Below are 17,615 nucleotides of genomic sequence, written 5' to 3' on the forward strand. Positions count from 1 at the left end.
TTAATTTAATTATGACAATACGTTAATTTTGTTAATTAACATTTTTTTTATTTTACTTAAAATATTCTTTCAAGTGATATACCGGGTGCTCCTGTTACTCAGCACGTTTTATGCTCAAGCATTAAGAAAATGGAATCCTATGTAGTAGCTACGGGAGTAAAACGAGCGGAGGAAACATGGAATAAACTTATCAAAATAATCCGAAGAATACGTGTATACTTGTAAGGCTCAACGTGTTGTATAACAAAAAGCAGATTTATACGTGGAAACATGTGGTTTTCTTCATTAGCGATCCCTGTCAGTTTCCCTCTTTCTGATTTCCTGTTGGATAATCTATTTTAAGTGACAAATCAAAATTAGTAATTATTCAAGCGAAATGAGTGTCGGAATATGATAGAAAAATAACGCGACCTCCTAAAAAATTCATTTATTTAAGGCCCACGTCACAGTAAGGCCCTCAGCTCGGAAGAGTCTTTGTACAGAGAACAATTTATACAAAATATGACATTTATATATATATTCAGTGCGTATGTATATATGTATCGGGCTGAGATTCCATCCCCCGTTACATCGAGATCGCGCTCGGGGGACAGGGACGAAATAACAATTAATCAACGAAGTGATATATTGACGCTTTTATATATGGAGATGCGTTGCCACGAAATCCAGTGTGTGATCAGTTCGCTCGTGGCAGCGTGTTTTCAATTCGGATGATATCGCCATGTTCGTCGTAGGTATCAATCGATTCGATTATAAAATTAGATTACTATACACATTCACGCGGAGGGGCTCGATGAACATGGCGCGATCATCCGGTTTCCGGTTTACGTAAATCGACAGTCTATCTTTTTGATTATGATAATATCGTTATTCTCGTAGATCATTATTTACAATGCTACTATGACTAAGCGCCGTTGCAGCCGGCGGATATTTACAACATTCCGTTCAGAAAGTACTTGTTTTCAGTTAGCTATCGATCGAAACGAAGAACATCCGCATATAGTAGATACGGAGTTGTCAAGGCGCAATCGCCACTTTCTCGCTTTCTGTCTCACTCGTATCGCTTCTCGCGATGAATCGAAACTACCTACAGAGTTTATATTTTGTTAATTAATTAATAAGTAACAATTAATCGCGGGAAGGTAGCGCTTGCGCGTGACGGGGAGAACGATTCGGTCACGATTTCTACCGATGGCCGATCAAATTGAAATTACTAAATTAAAAATCACTCGTTAACACCATACCCGCGAATCACGTTGTTCGCACAGTCTGAGAGAGCAATATACATATATATCCATTAATCAATCGCATTTAACAACGCATATTAACAGGAATATTATTCGCGTTACACGAGGCACCACATCGTCCGATGTCGCTTTCCCGGCGAGTCATCACTAGATTAATACTAGAATTTACGCAAAGTATATACGCCGGATTAAAACCAGAGTATCCTCAGATCCTCAGCTCGGCATCAGCGACGGGAATCCCTCGGTTGGCACTTTGACTGGATCTCTGGGTGGCGGGTGGCACGAGGGGGCTGATGCTGGGACTTCTCGTAGCCAGGGGTGACAATGAGGGAGAGAAACTCGGACTCAGCGCGGCGGAGGGGAAGGTGGAGGCATCGTGACTGATCGGCGACCTTGGTAGAATTCCTCTCGCCAGCGCCGGCGCCGCCAATGACCTCGGAGCGACGGACGTGAGCAACGGCGGCGGTGGCGCTTTATGTACAGACTTGGTCTTGCCGCTGCTGCCGGAGTTTCCGCTTTGAACACTGGCGGCATCATCCTTTAACCTAGCAATCTCGCTGAATACATGAGCTAGCGGTTGATACTGAGGTCCCCAGTCTAATAGATAGTCCCAATTGTACGAGCCAGTGAGCTCCTCCTCGCTGTGCACGATGGAGCTCAGGGAGCCATTCATCGACGGTCCACCTGGGACTTCCAGACCAGAAGTGGGTCGTGTAGACTCCCCGATCTTGCCGTAAATCAACGTCGCTATGTCTGCCTCGGTGCTCGCCTCGTCCTCAAACAGATGCAAACTGTCCAGAGGCAGAGCTTCGGGAGGCCTCCTAGGTGTACCGGCTGGAGGATCCACGATGCCCAGTCTAGCTAAGTATTCCTGAGTATTGTGAACTGAAAGGTCGCTCGCGGAATCGCCGGTCTGTTGTCCCTCATTGATCATCCTGATCTCCTCGTCGTCCCCGTCGTCCTCGGCGGAGCCTCTGCCGGAAGAACCCGACTGGTCGCTTCCGGAAAGTTCGGAGGTAGCTTGCTGTTGTCCGGATTGACTGGACGTTCCATAAGGAGGTATTTCGTCGTACTTCGGAGGCGCAAATTGGCAGGACGCGCCGCCCGCTCCCCCGGCACTTGCGGAACTGCCGTTTCCGCTTGCCCCGACTCCGGTCACACTTCTGATCGGGATCGTGTCAAACGCGCTCGGGTCCACGTAACTGTTTGACGCGGTAGCGTTGCTCTCGCCGTTCAGACCTGGCTTCGTGCCGGGTTTCTTGTGACGGCGATTACGAATGTGAAGGTAGAGAAAGATGGCACCAAACGCGAGAATGAGAAGAAGGAGAGCGATCAACAGACCCAGGACCCAATCGGCCAAGCCGCCTGAGGTAGCCACGGCCATATTCGAACCGACGTCCGTCGGCGTTGCCAGAGCGGTAGCTCCTCTAGCTCCGTTCAGCTCGCTGTCATCTATCAGCGTAATTTCAACTACCGTCATGTTGGACAGAGAGCCCTGTCTACCGGAACTCGCGCTGACTACCAATCTGGACGACTCGTCCATGTCGATGTGCATCAATTTCTGCTTCACGATTAACGCGCCGGTCGTGCGATTCAATTTGAAATAAGGATGTTGGGATGTTAACTGATATACGACCCGGCCATCGGGTCCTTTGTCGCGATCGGTCGCCGTCACGTGACCGATTACTGTGCCAGGCAACATTTGAGCACTGTTTCTTATTCTGAATCGGTACATCCTCTCGGTGAACTGTGGAAAGAATTCGTCCTTCGAGTCAATCTCCACCCTGACGCGCACCGCAGCGGTACGGCCGCCCGCGTCCGTGGCACGCAACGTGAAAGCGTACCGATTCCGTTGCTCATAATCGAACACGGCGCGAGTGATGACGGTACCCGATTCGTCGACCGCGAACAGCTTCCAACTGTCGTCGATGTCGGAGAATCCGCTGGCGGCGGAAACGATGGAATAGTTCAACGATCCGAAGATGCCGCGATCCAGATCCGAGGCACGCGCGGAGAAGACAGTCGTGCCGATCGGCTCGTTCTCACCGACGAACTCGAGATACTCGGATACCGGGAACTTGGGTGAATTGTCGTTCACGTCTTCCAGAAAAACGCGAACATTGGCGAGCGCGCAAAGAGGCAACGTCGAATCGCTGTCGCAGACCATCACCACGAGTTTGTAGATTTCGGGCTCGAGGTCACAGTCAAGCGTGGAGTTCACCAAGACCGCGCCGGTCGTCCTCTCCACGCGGAAGAGACCGCCGTCGTTTCCTGAAGTGATGTCGTACACCAGCGTGGCCGCCGTGGTATTAGTCAAGTCGTCGTCCTTGGCGTGCAGGACGGCAATAGTCGTTCCCCGCGGGGCGTCTTCCTTGATCGATACCTCGTAGAGCGCTTCCAGGAAATGCGGATAATTATCGTTGACATCCTCCACGGTGATTGTTACTGTTATCGGTTCGTCTCCCATCAGTAAGCCTGTCGTCGTGTTTTCGATCCTGTTGCCCAATTGTAGCATGTAGCTAGAAAATCAAATACGATCTTAGAGAGCTTCCAAATATTTTGTAAATTAAAGCAAGAGTAGAATGAGCTGAGAAACATTGACTTAACGTAATAAATCGTAGGATTAAATTTCTATCTAAACCATCGACGCTTACCTGTCCCTCATCTCGCGATCAAGCACCTTTGAGAGAATCAGCCGATCCTTGGATATCTCGAATGTTCCGCTATCGTCGCCCGCAACGATGGCACCATCCAGAAGGTCCACGTCAGAAAGCTTCATCAGCGTCGTACCTCTGAATAAATTTTCCTTCACCATGAAATTGTATTCCCGCCCAGGTAGAGCGCTCTTCAAACTGTTGAATCGTATGACAACCGAGCACACCGACGATGCCGCGGGTTTGCCATGGTCCTCCGCGACGATCGCCAGTTCCATCTCCTTCAGTATCGGCCTGGGTATCGCCGTGTGATTAACAGTCAGAACGCCGGTCACGGGATCCACCGAAAATCCCTTCACGGGACGCAACAGATAATATCGCACTCGGCTGTTCTCCTCCGAAAGGTCGTCGTCCGTGGCGTTTACCGTCAGAATTTCCTGCTTGCCTTGCCCTTCTGAAATGAGAAAAAAGTCGACACGTTACGCAGCGTGTAATTACATTAACATAAATCCGTACCGTGTTTTCTCTTAATATTCCTGGAGCGAGTAAAGAGAAAGAGATATTTGTAGACGCAAAGTTATAAAGAGAGCTCATATAACGTCACGCGAGACGGCGATTCATTAGTGAACGGCAGGGACTCGAGGAGCACTCTCCCGCGAGATCGATTATCGAGTCGTACATTGTACAAGGAACCACTCGACAGGGACGCCGGAGAAAGATCGAGAGATCAGCGGGCCCGAGCTCAAATACTCTCCGTGTCTTCTTGTTGCGGATGCGTCCTCGACCATTCGGCCGGCCGGGGCCGACATTACGAACGCCTTTTTTCGGACGGCGAGCGAGGAGGATAAGCCTTCTTGACATCAGGCCCGAACGGAAGTATGAAATAATAACCAGTTATATATAAATCGCGCGCCGCGCGCGGTATACCGTGGATCCGGGCTCTCGATGGCGCGTTGCGCATACAAAAATCATTTCGATGCGTTTCAAATCGCCGGATAACTCGGCATTAATGTGCCAAGCCGCGGCCTAAAGTGCACGAGGCAGGGGAAAGATATAGGCCGATGCGTGGCGTGCAGTGGAAGAGGGTTCGAAATAAACCTGGAGGATATGATCCCCATCGGGGACCTTGCGCTGCAGTCTCGTGAGGGGCGAGGGCATCTCGAAGAGGAAAGAGTACGATCCGGCGGAGGGAGAGAAAGAGAGAGAACAAGAGGAACTGTATAATTATTGCGAAGCGCGTATGCACGCGCTCGCATCACGACATCTCGCTCGAAATAAATTCGTATTTCCAGCAGAGTGTTCTTCCATCTCCCTCTTTTATTATTCTTAATCCCACTTTGTCGCCCGGTGATTTTTTAGTCTCCTCCTCGCTAATACAGTTCTACTAATCTTGATATCACTGCTCGTCCACTAGCCTTGTTCCCTCATTAATTCTACCACGAGAGACAGATACTTCGAAGGGTCACATTGTACGGAAAGGTAGATTGTATCTGCGGGCTAATAGAGCTCCTGAGTATTTAATTAAAATTCGTACAATTTTAAGAAAACGCAAGGGAGAGATTGGCGAAGCTGATCTTCGATCTATCTTGATGTTATCACCCTTACGAACATCTATAACAGTCCCATTAACCGACCAGGCGCTTCATTAACTTTCGCCGAAATCTTCTCCGCTTTATCGAGTCTGCGACCTCTTTTGCAGCCATCCTCGCCGTTCCTCGCTCGTCCCTCCCATGAGAAACGGCAATAAAGCTTTTCGCGAACATGCGAGACGACGGGATAAAGCTAAGAAAAAGAGAGAAGAATGCAAATTCGGTGTTCTCGTCACCGTGGGAGCTCCCCCCCCTGCTCGAGAGCGAGCCCTTTCCATATCCACCGCCTGCCAATCTACCTTCCCGTTTCCCCGATCGCCGTTACCTCCCCGCCGCCCACCCAAATGCACCATTAAGCGCAGGCCTATGTATTTTTAATAAGTTTCGAGAGTCTTCTCGAAGCCGGCGATCCCGACCGGGGCGGTTGCCAGTGAAGGCGGCTTTTCGGCTGCCTCGCAAACGGTGTGTCCTCGCGTTTATTTATGTGCGAGGAGTCCTCGCAATCCACCTCAGCTCTCCTTCCATCTCTACCCCCCCCCCTCCCGTCTCCCCCTCAGCTCGAATCCTCGCCATTCCTTGCTTCCCTTCGTCTTTCGCCCTCCGTCCTGTCCTGCCGATCTCTCGCATTCTCTTTCCCTCTCTTTATACATATATCTCTTCTTTCTTCTCTCCTCACCCTCCCTCCTTCATTCTTATATCTTTTTCTCTCCCGTATTCGAGCAGCTAACTTTTCATCGGTCTTCCTCCTCTACCCATCTTCCTTTTCTCTTTCTTTCTCTCTCATCTCTCCTCTCCGCCTCTCACCCCCGTGCCGCTCTTTCTCGCGCGCTTTATCTCGGCACGGTGTCAATTCGAGTTTGGAACACGGGCAACAGGACAACGCGTGTCTACTAAAAACCAGTTTTTAAACGCGCGTTTATTTCGCGCCGAGGGGCCCGCCTGTATCTTCCCGCGTCGCCTCCCTCTCCTCTCTCTCCCTCTCCTCTCTCTCTCTCTCTCTCTCCTCCCTCCATCCCTTTGTGCCACTGCTGCTTCGATTTTTTTCGATGAGACGCTGACACCAAGATGCATCGTCTAGCGGGGTGACAGAACTCGCGCGACCAATGACAACTTTACGGTACGAACGGTAATGAATCCCGACTGATGAATCCCGTAATCTCGACGTGGATTTCCCGCGCGTGTAAAGGTGCGATACGACAGAACACAATACGAATGGACCACCTGCGCTGCAAATGAGAGATTCGTCGAAACTCTCGCGGTGTGACTGGTTCGTTAACCGACCGTTAACGGACAGATTTAAATTCTTTATAATGCGCGCGATCCTCGCGGCGAACCGCAGGAGACTTGCGATGCGCGCGTTGGAGAACGCGGCAACAAAACGCGTCCGCGAGGAATTTCGTATACCTACCCGCCGCGCCGGTGCGACGTGGCCCGCCCGCCTCGCGGTTTCATCCCACGCTACCGCTTCACGGAACAACCCGGCGCAATCTCGATAGCGATCGTTCCTCAATAAATCAAAGAATTATGCTCGCTGGAGCGTACGTCACGCGATAACCGACGCGACGATCGCGTTCGATCATCGTCAAGAGTTTCGATCGTGGATTCGACGATCTGCTACCTGCCTTGTTCTCGTTACTCGCGCAGAAGGAGGAGAGGCATCGTCAAGTGCCCTCGATACGTACCCGAAAGAATAGCCACGTAGACAGCCTGCTCGAATCGCGGCACGTTGTCGTTGAGATCGGTCACACGAATGGTGAGATCGGTCATCGCCTTGTGAATCCCGTCGCTGGCGGTCACGCGAAGAGTGTACTCGGAACGCGTCTCGGCGTCCAGACGCTGCCGCAAAACAACCTTACCGCCGTACCGGTCGATGCTGAAGGGCTCCGAACCCGTCACGTTGCGGAATCTATACGTTAACGCTGGTGAACTGTCGACGTCGTTCGCCGTGATGGTCGTCAGCACGGTTCCCATAGCAGTACCTGAAATCGAAGACAGCGTCCTTTTAGCGCTTAACTTAATAAATATGCGTTTATTGTGCCGACGATTCTAAATAGTAGTGTAATTAAATAAACAAATAAATGTATATTCTTAATTATCAATATATAAATGAAGAATGGATTTGCAGCGTCAGTAGAAAAATTCACATTCACAAAGACCTCATTGCTGCAAGTGAATTGGAGCGTAAGCGCAAGTACTATTTTGCCATCTGATAGCGACGGAATTAGTAAAATACGCTTGGCGAAAATAAAGAAGTCTGTTGGGGATCTCGAGCAGAATGAAGAGCTTTATCGCTTCGCATTGCGGACCGCGCGGTCGCTACTGGTGGATTGCATCCTTTATGCATAAAGGATGCCTTTGATTTCGTTCTTTTGTCCCCTCATCGCGAAGCCACTTTGTCACCGTGAAACGATCGTGCACGATACATATATACGACGCGCGAACTGTGTAGCCCACGGATCTCATGGGCGCGCGCTTCTCTTCCGCGAAGTTAAAGACACATCAAGGGGGTCGGTGCTTAAAATGCATTGGATCCGTACTATCGAATCGTTTTATCTTGGCCAAGTTGCTAAGAAGAAACGACCCGAAACGAATCCGTCCGAAGAAACGGATGAGCCTCTCGCGAAGGAGACGATCGAGCGGCAGTCGCCACGCGAAGTAAATTGCAATATCGTCTTGTCTGGACGTTACGCGAGGAAATTGAAAACCGTAACGCGGGAAGGGATTTCGCGAGCACAAAGGGCGCGCAACGTGTGTGACTCGCATAACGCAATCGTCGCACGTGAGGCGCGCTTATCGACGCAAATACGACTCCGATCGCAATTTGTCCTTGAATGTAAATTTACACCTCCTTCTAAGACATCGTTGACGCACACGATCGCAATCGAGTATTCTTCACGAGCACGTGCAACGTTAGTCCATACTCTTATTGCAGTCACTCCTAAAAATATTTATGCCTCGCTGATACAAAGAACGGGAAACGCAGAGGTCTTGTAAAAATCTATAAAGATGATTTATACGCGTGAGGAAAAGACGGGTGTATTACGTAACTTTCGACGACTCAAACGAGCTCGGCTCGAGCAATTCACCGGCTCGGTAAGGGCAAGTATATGGTATGCAAGTACGAGGAGGAGGTACATCATCAAGGACCGGACTTTTGATTCCACAACCGAGCCGGGTGATATACGTCGGGCGTAGCAACACCTGCGGCAGTAAAAGAATTATTCTGTACGATGCACGAGAGAAAGAGAAAGAGACAGAGCACGGGCGAGGGGGAAGCTTAGCCGGCACGCGGCTGCGACCGCTCGTAAATTTCACGAGAGATCGTTAAAGTCGTGTAAATCGGTTTCCAGAGCGATTCCGTGTAGTTCGTCTACGGGCGAACACGGGCCGCGACATGACTTTGTTACCGCTCGGAAACCCTTTTGCCATCCCGGACGCGGCTGGAATCGGAAGCTGGAGAGATCGCGGGATACGCGATTACGGTCGCGCGGATGAAATTCTTGTTATATAAATGTCCTCGCGTTCGTGTCAAAATTTAAAAAACAAGAACGCGCGAGTACAATATAACTTTATTGCGGTCTATCTTGAGCATCAGATTAGTTGCGTAACTTTGCCAAAGTAACTGCAATCACCTGACGTATTCCTTGCATTTCACGAATCAGATCGGCAAACGAACGCGCAGCGGCGATGCTGCTCCTTGTATGGAAAATACGCTCGTCGCGGTGGTCTACCATTGTCTCGATTTCTCCCGCGTCAATGCCATTTTCGGAGCCGGTTCGATCGACGCTGTCGATTAAATCCTCCCACGAATGCGCGTACGGGCCCGCAGAAGGGCCCTACGGGAGCGGAGGTAAGACCCATCCAACATCGGCCAGCCGCGCCTCCCGCTTTCGATAATTACATCCTTTTATTCTACCGTGGGTAATTACAAACGTTTACCGTAGGGCTCTCGAGCGGGCCGCGTTAAAACCCGACCGTGCGAAACTCACGCGGATTAAGTATTAATCGACATCGCTGTCGTGCGGAAAAACGCGAGAGAGAACTGACTCACGTCGAGAACACGGACCCTTCTTCTTTTTCTTCTTAGCCACTTCGTGTCAAGTTGTGTCATCAATTAGCGATTTATAGGCATAAATCTTATACGTAGGGGAATGCCAGGCTGCAATACCGTAAAAAAAAAACTGCGATGAGAAGGCTACACTGTTAGGAGACGTTAGAGCAAGCTCGTTATCCTGTCACGTTTCACGTTACAACCACATAATTCATATTTCTATCAAATTTACTTTGAATGCGGTGAAGTGTATAAGCTGGGTGAAGACGAGAAGATATTTCGCCTCAACGATCGACAGGATATTGAAAGCGTCGATGCGCGTCCAGGGGGATCGTAAACGATCGATTTAATCGAATCCTCTATGGGCGAAGAGTGACACTTCCACGACGTAGCACTGCCGCGACTGCGACACAAAACAAACCGTGTTGTGGGGCTTCTGTGGAGTAGGGTGCAGCGTTAAATAAATTTCGTCCGGCGCGGCGCGTTAACGCGGTGATAATCTCGTTTACACTCCGAGACACTCCGAAGAGTTTTACGGCGATACAAATTAGATAGTAATCTCGCATTACGCCACTGGCGCAAGCGAGTACGTGCCCACTACCCTTGTGTCGAGCATTCTCCGGAAGAACAAGAAGAAGAAGAAAGAGCGACGCAGCAACAGCAGCAGAAAGCGAAGAAAAGGACGAAGACAAAAAACGCGAGCGCAATAAAAGGCTGAAGGAATCTCCTATTATATCTCCTGTCGTCTTGGAATGATTGCTAGAACGTGCGTGACTCGCCACCTGCTCGCTATTGGGAATTCCACCCGGCATGCAGGAAGAAACGGAGAAGTCCGCGAGAAGAAAACGCGGCGCGCCGGCTCGAGGTATCATCGAAACCCGCAGCCCTTCGTTTGTCCGACGATGCGGTTGAACTTACTCGAATCACCTCGTCCCTCCTTTCGTCGCGTCATCTTCGCTGACTAGCTGCCCTGTCTGATGGCGATCGAAAAGGGACGACGGGGCCTTCTTTTTCTTGCGCCTCGAGAAGTGGTAGCGCGCGAGGTTGGCGCTTGTACGTCAAACTCGCGCGGCCACCACGGTCCCGTGCCGTTCCATTGAATCGTATCTGTCAATGGGGAACAATATGGTGGCGAGAAAGGCCGAGGAGGAAGAGGACCCGCGTGGGCCCAGAGTCCGCGAACAGAAGAGAGAAGCAGAGAGGACGAGGAGGGCGAGGAGCCGAGCCACCGAACGCGCGCCTCGGCAGCCTCGTCTAAGTTATGCAGATTGTTCCGAACAGTTGGACTTTAATGTCGGCATAAATCCTTTGCCACTTAACTTTATACGTGGAGAGTAGAATGCGTTCCCGTCCTCTCTCGGCGCGATTGGACTCCTCTCTTCTACCTTCTTTCGTCCCTTACGCGCTTCGTCGACGCGTCTCCTCTTTATTCTAGATATCGAATTCTTTTTGTTCAAACTATAATCTAACTTCGAATATAAATTACGTCAAGTTTTTTGCGCCGAAAGTGCCGATCTAGACTGCGTCTATATACAGGACCACAGGCCTCGTTTCTTAAATACAACTCGCATTTATTTTAAAATAATTTTAGATAACTAGGCTATTTTATTATTTTATGTTAATTCTTAGCAGCGATTGATATTCACAGTCACGCTATCGCTAATTTGAGAAGAGATATTTTATACTCTATAGTATTAATACTACAATGCAGTAAAATGAATACTTAAATTATTCATTTAATTTTATTTTTTTCCCCCGCGACGCACGTCGGCATGCAGCCTCCGCTCTACATCTCTTCCTCTCGTCGCACGTGGGCGACCTTGAGAAAAGCGAACCCGTCATAAAACCCGTTGAATTTCGAAGGAGGGATAGACATTCGCGAGCCAACGACCAAGACGAAACTCGAGCTATCGTCATTGCGAGTGAAACCCGAGCCGAGTATTTGCCGACAGGATCATCGTAGATATCGCGATGCTACTGCCGTACTGTCACCGGGTTATCCTAACGAGCCCTCCTCTCCCCCTTTTCCATTCCAACGCAACGTGACCGCCTTTGATCGCAGATAGAGTTATGGGGTGACGAGCAATTCGCGTTACCGTAAAGCGAGAATAACAGTTCGCGATTGTGGCGTCAGAGTGCCTGGCTCGCGAATGGATACTACTTGACACTTGATATCGCCGAGTGTCCTCAGAAATCACCTCGTTACTCGTGATGCAATATAGCGAAATCCGATAGGCAGAAAAAGATTAGATGATTAGATTCGACAGAATGATAACTTCATTTTGTAACTTTATCGTTGATATACTGATAAAGATAAGAAAATCGATCCTACGCGATGAACGATTTGCCGATATATAAAATACGATATTAATTACAATTTTGTATATTAACTATTGTTATGCATAAATATTTTGTAGATATTTATGCACAACAGCGCACAGTAATATTGTGTATGTACTTCAATTGCATTCTTAACATCCGTTGATAAAAGAAATAGAAATATATTTTTGCAGGATTATGCAACATTATGTAACGTATAGAAACGCGGCGCAGTAGTGTTATATAATTCTAGTAACTGCGAGAGAAGCATCTGAGTAATAAATTAATATTTCATTAATAAATTATAATTTCAGTAATATTAATTTCAATAATATTATAATTTCAGTAATTTCAGTAATATTATAATATAATATTATAATTAATTATAATTTCAGTAATAAATTAATATTTCATTTCATATTAATATTAAATTAATATTTCACTATTGGCTAATATCATTCAAATCATTTATCTTTTAAAAATCAGTAATATTTGTATTCTCTAGTTATTCTCAAGTCTACATACTATTTAACAATCACGAAAATTAACTTAAATTTATTAAAAAGTGGCCATTCTTAATATTTCTCAGCATATAAAGTTAAATGTACCTTTAGTCAATATATTGTTAATGTAGCCAAGTTTGTTACCTTCTGCCTCGTAAACAAAATTCGACTAAATTATTCATGATTTAGCATTTGCGACATTTTTCTCTTGTACATTTTACGCATATATTCTTTCACCATAGTCTCACAGCGCAACGCCCAGGCCGCCCAGCTGATCGCGCCTAAGGAACAGATGGCGAGCACGTTCCCCACTTTGTGTGTATGTGTGTGTGTGACGTACGAACATGGCGGCGAGCAGTTTCGGCGGGAAACATGCCTCTCGGTCGGCGTCTATCGTGCGTCGCGGACATCGCAGTCCGTCATCGTCGAGCATCCTACGTGGCCACGACGCGTGTTTCTCGCAGAGTTTTAGTGTCACATGAAGAATATAACGAAGGATATAAGAAGCGACATAAAGGTACCCCGCCGATAACCTCAAAGGACTTACTCGCGCATTGCCTACATAAATCAATAAGATAAAGCAGTAAAGCCAGGCTTTTAGCATCGAGATAATTGCCATTGGTACTATTTATGATATTCGGACACTTTGTGTCTCGTAAAACGCAATAAGCCGCGACGACGGCCGGTATGAAAGCCGATTTAGTACGTGGATTGTCTAATTGATTGGCGAGTCTTGGGAAGAATTACTTTGCCGGTCGGTTTCGTCGACCGTCGCTTTATGACAATATAAAATTGAAATCAGTCGTCTCGCGCAATTAGCTCACATTAGAAACGATGTGTTGTTTCAGTAAGAAGCAGCTGCGTCGGCATCATGGAAATGCTCGCGACGAGGAAACTCTACAACAATCCGTTTACGATCTGCATAGAGGGAAACATCGGCAGTGGTAAAACAACGTTCCTGAATCACTTCCAGAGCTTTAACAATGCTACAATTTTGCAAGAGCCGATGGACTTGTGGCGAAATGTTGCTGGAGTAAATTTGTTAGTAAGTGTTTTCAGGAATAACGAATTCGTGAGCTTAAAAAATCATGTATAGAGGACTCGCTACATAGATTCAAACAGTATATTTATCTGGATAAATATTTTCTGATATTCGTTCATGCTAAAGCACTGATATACTTTCAGAATCTTTTCTACAAGGACCCGGTGAATTACGCCTTCCTGTTTCAATCGTACGTTCAATTAACCAGGCTGCAGTTACATACTATGGCTACACCGTCGCCCTACAAAGTTATGGAAAGATCCATATTTAGCGCAAGATGCTTCCTAGAAAACATGAAGCGTACGCACATAATACAGGATGTGGAAGCGATTGTTCTAGAAAATTGGTACGATTGGTGTATGGAAAACACGAATATAAGGGCAGATTTAATAGGTATATATACCTCTATCAATTAAGCAAAAAGATTTTTCGTACAAAACGCGAATTTCTCCGTTCATTATTAAAGTGTACACATTTTTGTGCGATTTAAGTATATCTGAGGACAACGCCTGAAATCGTGTTTCAAAGGATGCAAGCACGTGCGCGCAAAGAAGAGGACTCCGTGCCGTTGGAGTATCTGAGGCAAATTCACGAAATCCACGACGACTGGCTCTACAGACAGACTCTGTTTTCTTTACCGGCGCCGGTTATGATCGTAGACGGTGACAAAAGTCTCGAGGAAATGGTGCCGCAATTTGAGAAATGTAAAGATCGGATACTTAACGGGCAAACTGATGACGCGACAAGCCCTAGAATCGTTTTAAATACTAAAGCGTAACGCAGACTATTTATATGACAATGTGTTTATCTGAGAATAGATTAATCTTGACATGGCCAATTTTCATAACGATGTATAAGGAAATCGTTTGCACATCTATTATTCTACTATTTCGTAAAGCTTAAAAATTCTTTTAAGGTTTAATAGTAGTAATGGTTCTTATATGACTTACCCTCGGGGACTGAAATGATACTGTGTTCCGGGAAGGTAGGCTGATTGTCATTGACGTCAATTACTCGCACGCTTAATGCGGCCGTGCCGGTTAATTGCGGGTTTCCTTGGTCAGTCGCGATGATAGTCAATCTATACTTCTCACGGATCTCACGATCTAGGACTATATTGGTTCGTACGACTCCGCTGTACGGCGGGCTTATGGTGAAGGCATTATCCGGATTACCGTCCACAATATGATACAAGATTCTGCTGTTCAGCCCTTGATCTGCATCACTTGCTGAAAGCTGCAGCAGCAAACATTGACGAGTATAAATTTGTGTGTAACGCACATATATATATATATATATATTTAGATTATCTATTTTTATATCTAGACTTTAATAACATAAGAAAAAGTACAAAATAAATCTTTACAACTTTGGATGATTCTAATTGTGTGTGTGTATGTCGTATTTCATACTTTTTCAGTTTTCTTTTCGTAAAAATAATTCCTTAATAGATTTTCATATCACGTATGCTTTATATTTTAATGCTTAGTTTTATTATGCGTCGTGTAATGCACCAAATATAAAGGCGGAAACTTTATTTAGATCAATAAAAGGTTCTCTCACCTTCACGACAAAATCTCCTTTAGTATTGCCCTCAAGTACGGTAGCCGAGTACTGCGTTTGCGTGAAGATTGGTGGATTATCATTGACGTCGGATATCCTGATGATCACTTTGACGTACGCCTCTAGAACCTCTTGGCTCCTCGCTATCACGTTGAGAATGTGCCTCGAGCTTTCTCTGGGCTCCTCCTTCGACTGGCCTTCCAAGGATCTACCCCACGAATTGGTGCGCGCCGTATCGTCCGGCAGCTCGTCACCGGGTCTCACCGTCAAGTCGTTCCAAAGCTCCGCGTCCAACCTGGTGGGATCGTTGACGCGCAACAGACCGGTGTCCTCGTCGATGGCAAAGGTGTTGTGATCGTTTCCCGACGCGATCGAATAGGTGACGCGCTGCTTCCTGCCGTCGGTACGCACCGCGGTGATCTTGACGATCTCCGTGCCAGCCGCTGAATTTTCTTGAACGACGACGTTGTACGTGTCATTTTGAAACTTCAAGCTAGGCAGGTCCGCGAGGTGACCGATCTGGAGCTCGATCAAACCCTTGGCGCTCCTCGGTGGGTTACCCTTGTCCTGGGCCAATACCTCCAGGTAGTACGTCTTGCCGTTATCTTGCGACAACGACAGGCTTGCCGTTACTTCGCCGGTGCTGGGGTGTATCCGAAATTTCGGTTTCTCCTGCTCGTTTATAAATGAGTACACGATATCACCGTTCACACCGTCGTCGGCGTCTTTGGCCGTCACCCGGAGAATGTTCTGACCCGGCTTCGTGCTGATGGGCACGCGTGCCCGAAAGGGGTACTCCTCGAAAACTGGCGCGTTGTCGTTTACGTCGCTGATGTTGATCTCGACGGGTATCGACTTGCTTAGCGCGTCGTACATGCCGCTGTCCGTGGCAACCACGAAGAAGGTGTAGTTGCTCTGGCGTTCACGGTCCAGTGGGCTGTATCGAACAGGAAGAAACGGACATTAGTTATAGATTAGTTGCCTTATTATCGAGACCATGAGATTGAGAAATAAAGACATTAATTTAATAAAGAAAAGATATTTTAATTAAAATTTACTTCTTTTTAGAATTTTAATTTGATATTGGTAAAATACATTGAATTAGTAGACTTATTTATTACTAAATGATAGATATTAATAAATGATGGAAATCCAAGATAGAAATGATAATTATTTATTATTTTTAAATGTATATATTATTTTTTATGAAATATTTAAGTGGATATTTTGGAACGTTTCTACGCTAATCAGAAATTATTAAAGATTATTAGAAAAATCGCTAGAGAGAGAGAGAGAGAGAGAGAGAGAGAGAGAGAGAGAGAGAGAGAGAGAGAGAGAGAGAGTATGTGTGTGTGTGTGTTCTGATTTAGTCTCACAATATATATCGTATCTTAAAACAATACTGTTACGCAAATGCAAGTCGAGAGCAAGCGAGAGAAGTTCCCAGCATGCCTTCGCGATACAACGTAAGGTTCGCAATAATTCTTAATAAGCGTGGGATAATGATCGGACGTCGGTAGTGCACGAGTTCGATACGCTTATTTACGATTGCGCGAAGCTAACGCGAATACTCCACAGTTATCTTCCGCCCTGGTATCTGCCGACTGCTGCAACTCGAAGTATGCAGTACGAAGCTCTATCGCATCTGAACAGAACGACAGTTGCAAGGAACGTTTCATCTGAGGATGATTCAAGGAATGCAAGTATTTTCTGATTTCACGATACTATCGTTCAATTGGTAAATAAATGAAGCACACGTGGATGAAAGAAACGTTGATAAATATATATTAAATGATTAATTTCGCAAAAGTGTTTCGTACGTTTTGCTATAATTTTTTTTTTTTGCATTATCGAATTGTTTAAACGCGAACGATTCGTCCTCGTTTGACCTGTGTATTGTCTCTACCGGGTGGTCTCCAGGGAGCAAAAGAGGGAAAAAGTGTTCCGCACACCCTCTTGTCCTCTTGCCGAGAGGTGCCGCAGAACGACGGCGCGGCTTTCAAAAGGTAAGAGGAACGAGACCATCGCCGCAAGAGCAACGGCAACAAGGCGACACGAAAGCCGGGTTCGTGGCTACCGATCGAGAGAAGAGGATACCAAAAACAGAAGCGGGAGAAGAGAGAAGTGAAGGAGGTGGAGCGGGAGGAGATGGCGAAACGAGACGACCGGACAGTGGCCGCGGCGGGAAAGGGTGAAGAAAGAAGGAAAGAGAGACGACGAAAGTGGGAGAGACGCGGCGAAAGAGCAGCTCGAACCGAGATCTGGTTTTGCATATCAGCAGGCATTTTGCCGGCTGAAATAATGCATTGAAATGCCACATGGCGTCTCGCTGAAATGACACACGGCTGTCGCGGCGCAAAAGTATGCGCCCTCCTGGGCTCCTTCCCATGGCTACCGACTACTCTCTCTTTCTCTCTCTCTCTCTCTCTCTCTGTCTCTACACTGTCAACCGGCGCCCGTTTCTCCGACGATTTCGCGGCCCTCTCTGCGTTCGCGTATATCCTGTGAAGGCACCTACTCGTCTCATCAGTACTCGGAAGTCGAAACGACAAAAAGCGGAAGCGGAAGCGGCGGAGGAGGTCGCGAATGCAGTCAAGCGAAATCATACCGCAATCGTAAACTAAGATTGGCACCGGGGCGGGGGGGG

General features: G+C 47.2%; 2 protein-coding genes across 2 annotated transcripts in view; one reads left to right on the forward strand and one right to left on the reverse strand.

Moving 5' to 3' along the window:
* Positions 1 to 133: 133 nt before the first annotated feature.
* The window catches only part of LOC105458613 (protein dachsous), a 67,732-nt gene continuing 50,250 nt past the window's right edge, over positions 134 to 17,615 (reverse strand). Inside the window, exons 13-17 of the mRNA XM_011704080.1 lie at positions 14,969 to 15,905; positions 14,356 to 14,641; positions 7,173 to 7,469; positions 3,902 to 4,355; positions 134 to 3,766 (exon numbers count right to left, since the gene is read on the reverse strand). Coding sequence (XP_011702382.1) covers positions 1,453 to 3,766; positions 3,902 to 4,355; positions 7,173 to 7,469; positions 14,356 to 14,641; positions 14,969 to 15,905 — 4,288 coding nt within the window. The 3' untranslated portion in view covers positions 134 to 1,452. The remainder of the gene's footprint in view (positions 3,767 to 3,901; positions 4,356 to 7,172; positions 7,470 to 14,355; positions 14,642 to 14,968; positions 15,906 to 17,615) is intronic.
* LOC105458497 (deoxynucleoside kinase-like) lies at positions 12,689 to 14,255 on the forward strand. Its single transcript, XM_011703841.1, has 4 exons — positions 12,689 to 12,880; positions 13,212 to 13,408; positions 13,549 to 13,798; positions 13,897 to 14,255. Exons 1-4 carry the CDS (start codon positions 12,736 to 12,738, stop codon positions 14,181 to 14,183), a joined length of 879 nt encoding a protein of 292 aa, XP_011702143.1. The 5' UTR covers positions 12,689 to 12,735; the 3' UTR covers positions 14,184 to 14,255.

The sequence above is a fragment of the Wasmannia auropunctata genome, unplaced genomic scaffold (genome assembly GCF_000956235.1).
Source record: "Wasmannia auropunctata unplaced genomic scaffold, wasmannia.A_1.0 LD334508.1, whole genome shotgun sequence".
In the NCBI taxonomy this organism is placed as follows: Eukaryota; Metazoa; Arthropoda; class Insecta; order Hymenoptera; family Formicidae; genus Wasmannia; species Wasmannia auropunctata.

Coding starts and splice junctions, on each gene's coding strand:
- LOC105458497 (XM_011703841.1), top strand. CDS start 12,736: ATGCCTCTCGGTCGGCGTCTATCGTGCGTCGCGGACATCGCAGTCCGT. Junction 13,409..13,548: donor TTGCTGGAGTAAATTTGTTA/GTAAGTGTTTTC, acceptor ATATACTTTCAG/AATCTTTTCTACAAGGACCC. Junction 13,799..13,896: donor TATAAGGGCAGATTTAATAG/GTATATATACCT, acceptor GTGCGATTTAAG/TATATCTGAGGACAACGCCT.